The sequence below is a fragment of the Heteronotia binoei genome, chromosome 1 (assembly GCF_032191835.1).
Source record: "Heteronotia binoei isolate CCM8104 ecotype False Entrance Well chromosome 1, APGP_CSIRO_Hbin_v1, whole genome shotgun sequence".
NCBI lineage: Eukaryota > Metazoa > Chordata > Lepidosauria > Squamata > Gekkonidae > Heteronotia > Heteronotia binoei.
The window spans coordinates 284,043,287-284,049,542 of record NC_083223.1 but is presented as its reverse complement, the minus strand read 5'-3'; the positions used below and the strand labels follow the sequence as shown (position 1 = coordinate 284,049,542).

The 6,256-nt window shown below is 53.9% G+C and overlaps 1 protein-coding gene across 2 annotated transcripts; it reads left to right on the top strand.

The window, feature by feature from the left end:
- The first annotated feature begins 1,741 nt into the window (after nucleotides 1–1,741).
- Nucleotides 1,742–5,076, top strand: BOLA1 (bolA family member 1). 2 transcript variants are annotated; one of them, XM_060256578.1, is made up of 2 exons: nucleotides 1,742–1,817; nucleotides 4,425–5,076. In XM_060256578.1, the coding sequence occupies exon 2, from the start codon at nucleotides 4,441–4,443 to the stop codon at nucleotides 4,879–4,881; it is 441 nt and encodes a 146-aa protein (XP_060112561.1). In that variant the 5' UTR covers nucleotides 1,742–1,817; nucleotides 4,425–4,440; the 3' UTR covers nucleotides 4,882–5,076. The 2 variants fall into 2 exon arrangements, with proteins under 2 accessions (XP_060112561.1, XP_060112553.1); XM_060256570.1 differs by having other exon boundaries at nucleotides 1,742–1,840.
- Nucleotides 5,077–6,256: the final 1,180 nt, after the last annotated feature.

Sequence of the window (6,256 nt, the reverse complement as noted above, 5' to 3'; positions counted from 1 at the left end):
CTCCTTTACTTTCCTCCCCCACAACAGACACCCTGTGAGGTGGGTGGGCTGGAGAGGGCTCTCACAGCAGCTGCCCTTTCAAGGACAACCTCTGCCAGAGCTATGGCTGACCCAAGGCCATGCCAGCAGGTGCAAGTGGAGGAGTGGTGGGGAATTCAAACCCAGTTCTCCCAGATAAGAGTCCGCACACTTAACCACTACACCAAACTGGCTCTCTCAGGTGGGCGGCCATCTTGGTCTGAAGCAACAGAACACAATTTGATTCCAGGGACACCAGGAATACAAACCAAGGTTTATTCTTGAGAGCCAGTTTGGTGTAGTGGTTGAGTGCGCGGACTCTTATCTGGGAGAACTGGGTTTGATTCCCCACCCCTCCACTTGCACCTGCTGGAATGGCCTTGGGTCAGCCATAGCTCTGGCAGGAGTTATCCTTGAAAGGGCAGCTCCTGGGAGAGCCCTTTCAGCCCCACCCATCTCACGGGGTGTCTGTTGTGGGGGGAGAAGATAAAGGAGATTGTAAGCCGCTCTGAGTCTCTGCTGTCTTCTTCCTATGGGTAACTGGGGAGGATAAATGTCAGAAGAAGTGTGCATAAGTACATTAAAGGTTACACCTTGAATACAAGTTTTGTTGCTCTTAAAGGCGCCACTGGACTCCAAGAAAATTAGGGACCGGCTGGCACACACACACTTCATCACCCAGGGCAGGAATTCTTGGGGGGTGCCAGCCTGCACTGGAGCCAAAAATCCTAGCTATAAATACAAGTCGATGGGGTGTGAATTGGCAGAGACTGACCAAGAGAGAGATCTTGGGGTCGTGGTGGATAACTCACTGAAAATGTCGAGACAGTGTGCGATTGCAATAAAAAAAGGCCAATGCCATGCTGGGAATTATTAGGAAGGGAACTGAAAACAAATCAGCCAGTATCATCATTAAAAAAGGTAAAGGTAGTCCCCTGTGAAAGCACCAGTCGTTTCCAACTCTGGGGTGACGTTGCTTCCACAACGTTTTCACGGCAGACTTTTTACGGGGTGGTTTGTCATTGCCTTCCCCAGTCATCTACGCTTTCCACTCAGCAAGCTGGGGACTCATTTGACCGACTTCGGAAGGATGGAAGGCTGAGTCAACCTCGAGCCAGCTATCCGAAAACCCAGCTTCCACCAGGGATCGAACTCAAGGCGTGAGCAGAGCTTTGGACTGCAGTACTGCAGCTTTAACACTCTGCGCCACGGGGCTCTCTAATATCATCATGCCCCTGTAAAAATCGATGGTGTGGCCTCATTTGGAGTACTGTATACGGTTCTGTTCACCGATGCACCCTCTAAGCTGCAGAGTCTTGTGAGCAAAAATTCTACTTGGTTTGCTCTTGGCATTAAAGTTGTGAGCTCCTGCATAAATTATTGTGCTCTGGGGTCCTCCTTCCTGAGCTAAGGCAAAAATCTGTGAGCTGGAGGCTAAAAATCTGTGAGCTAGCTCACGCTCACTCAGCTTAGAGGGAACACGCACCTCAAAAAAGGTATTATAGCACTGGGGAAAGTCCAGAAAAGGGCAACCTTCCATTGCTTCCATTTCTAGGGCTCCGAGGCGGGCTGCTCGCCCAGACCTGCAGAAAACGTGCCTAACTGGACTCTAACTTGGGCCAGCGAACTTGTTCACGGCCGCGGACTACGATTCCCAGAGGGCAGCGAGAGAGAGGGAGGCGGGGGGAAGACGGAGTGAAGCGCGAGGCCTTCTGGGGGATGCAGTGCTGACGTCTCTACGCAGCAGAACTGCATTTCCCAGAATCCTCCTGGAGAAAGAGTGATCTGTAGAAGAGGAGGTCGGTTGGGGTCTGCAGCGAAGGTCAGGCCGGGGGGGGGGGGGCGATGCATGCGTGGGGGGGGGTGTGCTCTCTCTTGCATGCAGGGTGCATGGGGTGCAGCCTGGGAAAAGCCTTTCCCTGCTGAGTGTCTCCCTCCCTCCACGCCCCCTTCTCCTCTGCGCAGGCAAGACCTCCGCCCACCCCCTTTCCAAGGGCAGGGTTGCCAATTGGGGGGGGGGGGCAGGACCCAAGGAAGGTGGAGTGGGGGGAGGGGCCTCAGCGAGGTATAATAAAGCCCTTCAAAGCCACTCCAAGGCCCACCAGGCAGTCCTTCCTGAGGAAAGGCGCTCTGCACGTGCTCAGAGACCCTTCTTTGAGGAACGGTGCTCTGCGCATGCTCAGAGACCCTTCTTTGAGGAACGGTGCTCTGCGCATGCTCAGAGACCCTTTTGTACTACTTGAGGAAAGGCACTCTGCACGTGCTCAGAGACCCTTTGAGGAACGGTGCTCTGCGCATGCTCAGAGACCCTTTTGCACTACTCCTTGAGGAAAGGCGCTCTGCACATGCTCAGAGACCCTTCTTTGAGGAAAGGTGCTCTGCGCATGCTCAGAGACCCTTTTGTACTGCTCCTTGAGGAAAGGCACTCTGCACATGCTCAGAGACTCTTCTGTACTCGCCCTTGAGGAAAGGCACCTCTGCACGTGCTCAGAGACCCTTCTGTACTCCTCTTTGAGGAAAGGTGCTCCATGTGTGCTCAGAGACTCTTCTGTACTCCTCCTTGAGGAAAGGAACCTCTTCTCATGCTCAGAGACCCTTCTGTGCTCTTCCTTGAGGAAAGGCACCTCTGCACGTGCTCAGAGACCCTTCTGTACTCCTCTTTGAGGAAAGGTGCTCCGTGTGTGTTCAGAGACTCTTCTGTAGTCCTCCTTGAGGAAAGGCGCTCTGCACATGCTCAGAGACCCTTCTGTACTCCTCCTTGAGGAAAGGAACATCTTCTCATGCTCAGAGACCCTTCTGTACTCCTCCTTGAGGAAAGGAACCTCTTCTCATGCTCAGAGACCTTTCTGTACTCCACCTTCCTGGGACCTGAGGATAAAAACAGATCCCAGGGGTCAGGCTCTTTAGGCCTCTTTCAACTTTGTAATTCCAGGATTTGAATTCTGGCCATCCCCTCCCTCCCCTCCCCACACAGCGCCCGGGAGACTGGTGCGGCTGTTCAGACATGAGGCGTAACAGGCATCTCTTCCCGAGACCCCCCCCCTTCAAGGATCTGGGGGGGGGGACAGTCGGAGGTCGGCCTTATGGAGTTAAATGTAAAAAAAATAAATATCCGTTTTCTTGGAAAGTGCAGGAGTTTTACAGTCTCCGTGAACCTCCCCATTTCCCAGTTAAGTGGGAAATGCTGTGCAAACCAGTTACAAAGGTCACAAAAGACAGGAAGTTTACTTATGAAACCCCAAACACCTCTTACAAGACACATCCTTGCAGGTGCATCTAACTTATTGGGAACAGATTAGCTTCAAAAAGGTTGACTTGCGACAGCTCCAAGCCCCAGTAAGAGAGGAGGAGGAGAGAGGTCCCCTATGAGGTGAATCAGAGAGCAAAATCTGACCATGAGATGGTTGGGGGGCAACAGCCAGGTCTCCCCCAGTGGGAGAATTCTCTTAACCCTTTGCCTCCCAGATCCCTTTGCATGCAGAGTTCCAACACCCAGCAGACCCAGCCTTGGGGAAATCAAAGCGGATCTTATCCTCTTAACAACCTTAAGCTCATCTCTCTCTGATGGACCTGGCCTTGGAGGTTCTTCAACAGAGGCTAGATGGCCATCTGACAGCGATGAAGATCCTGTGAATTTAGGAGAAGGTGTTTGTCAGTCTCCTGCATTGCGCAGGGGTTGGACTAGATGACCCTGGAGATCCCTTCCAACTCTAGGATTTTATGACTGTTAAGAGCGGTTCCTCGGGGAATAGGCTTCCTCCTTGGGAGGTGGTGGGCTCTCCTTCCTTGGAGGTTTTAAACAGAGGCTAGATGGCCATCTGACAGCAATGAGGATCCTGTGAATTTAGGGGGAGGTGTTTGTGAGTGTCCTGCATTGTGCAGGGGGTTGGACTAGATGACCCTGGAGGTCCCTTCCATGATTCTATGACTGTTAAGAGGGGTTCCTCAGTGGAACAAGCTTCCTCAGGAGGTGGTGGGCTCTCCTTCCTTGTAGGTTTTAAACAGAGGCTAGATGGCCATCTGACAGCAATGAGGATCCTGTGAATTGAGGGGGAGGGGTTTGTGAGTTTCCTGCCTTGTGCAGGGGGTTGGACTAGATGACCCTGGAGGTTCCTTCCATGATTCTATGACTGTTAAGAGCGGTTCCTCAGTGCAACAGGCTTCCTCCTCGGGAGGTGGTGGGCCCTCCTTCCTTGGAGGCTTTTCAACAGAGGCTAGATGGCCATCTGACAGCAATGAAGATCCTGTGAATTTAGGGGAAGGGATTTGTGAGTTTCCTGCATTGTGCAGGGGGTTCGACTAGATGACCCCGGAGGTCCCTTCCAACTCTATGATTCTATGACTGGGGAAGGTGACGGGCCACACCCCCGGCCCTGTTGCCCCACGGTGCCTCTTCTGTCTTGCAGCCCATCTGGCCCTCCGATGGTTCCCTCCCGCCTGCTGCTGCTGCCCCGCCTGCTCCGCTGGCCGTCACTGACCTGTGCCTACTCTGCAGGGGGCGGCCCTGCGATGGAGAAGCCGGTGGGCGCGGCCATCCGGGCCAAGCTCCAAGAGGCCTTGAAGCCCGTCCACCTGGAAGTCATCGACGACAGCCACATGCACGCCGTGCCCCGGGGTGCGGAGACCCACTTCCGGGTGGTGGTGGCCAGCCCCCACTTCGAGGGCCTCTCCCTCATCCATCGCCACCGGCTGGTGAACGACATCTTGCAGGAGGAGCTGGCCGGCCCGGTCCACGCCCTCTCCATCCAAGCCAGGACGCCGCAGCAGTGGCAGAAGAACCCCGCCGTGGGCCAGAGCCCCCCCTGCCTCGGCGGGTCCAAACACGACCCACACATGGCCAGCAAGGTGGGGTCGCTGGACTGATGGAAACCAGAGGGGGGGGCCTCCCAGGAGCCGCAGGGGAGGGGGCCGAGTGCCTCACCGTTGCTCGTTGCAAGAAGTTTTCTGGGCCTGCAAGAAGTTGCAAGAAGTTTTCTCCTTGGGGTTGGGCTTCCTTGAAGCCGAACGTTCTGGGTTTTGTGCTTTCCGAAGCCAATTAAACATCTCTGTCTCGTCAAAGGCGTGGTTTGTGGGAGGAACCCGAGACCCCTTCTGCGAAAGGGGGCAGGGCGGGAGGGGGAGAACTCTGTTTGATTGATTTATGTGATTTAGATCCCGTCTTTCTTCCCACTGGTGGCCCAAAGCATCTTCCCTTGTTCTCGCCTCCGTTTTATCCTCACAAAACCCCTGTGAGGTAGTTTAGGCTGAATGCGTGTGCCTGGCATGAGGTCATCCAGCAAGGTTAGTCCTCGTGGCCTTTTCTGACACGCCACTCTGAGGTCAGGTAGCAATTTTCCCCAGGCCAATTTAGCCTGGGATCCTGGTGAGGTTTTTTTGGTAGAGAAAGAAGGACTATTCTCTCTTTCTCACAATACAAGGACTCGTGGACATTCAATGAAATTGCTGAGCAGTCGGGTTAGATAAAAGGAAGTCCTTCTTCACCCAAAGGGTGATTAACATGTGGAATTCACTGCCACAGGAGGTGGTGGAGGCTACAAGCATAGCCAGCTTCAAGAGGGGATTGGATATAAACATAGAGCAGAGGTCCATCTGTGGCTATTAGCCATAGCATATTGTTGGAACACTCTTTTGGGGGCAAGTGATGGTCTGTATTCTTGGTGCTTGTGGGGGGGGGGGGGGCAAGAGTGGGAGGGCCCCACCGATGGACCTTCTGATGCTGCTGGGGTTTTTGGCCACTGTGTGACCCAGAGTGTTGGACTGGATGGGCCATTGGCCTGATCCAACAGGGCTTCTCTTATGTCTGGGGCAGTGATGCTTTGTCTCCTTGGTGCTTGAGGTGGGGCACAGTGGGAGGGCTTCTAGTGTCCTGCCCCCACTGGTGGACCTCCTGATGGCACTTTTTGTTTTTTTGGCCACTGTGTGACCCAGAGTGTTGGACTGGATGGGCCATGGGCCTGATCCAACAGGGCTTCTCTTGTGTTTTTTTGGGGGGGGCATGGAGAAGGGGTCACTGGGGATGTGTGTTGGTGGGGAGGTATTTGTGAATTTCCTGCATTGTGCAGGGGGTTGGACTCGATGATCCTGGAGGTCCCTTCCAACTCGATGATTCTAGGCTTCCATGCCAAAGTGGGGGTTTGTACCTGGATCTTTTAAGCATTTGTTTTCAGTCCCCTTCCTAATAATCCTCAGCAGAGCTGTTGCCTTTTTGTTATTGCACACACATGAGGAGTTGACATTT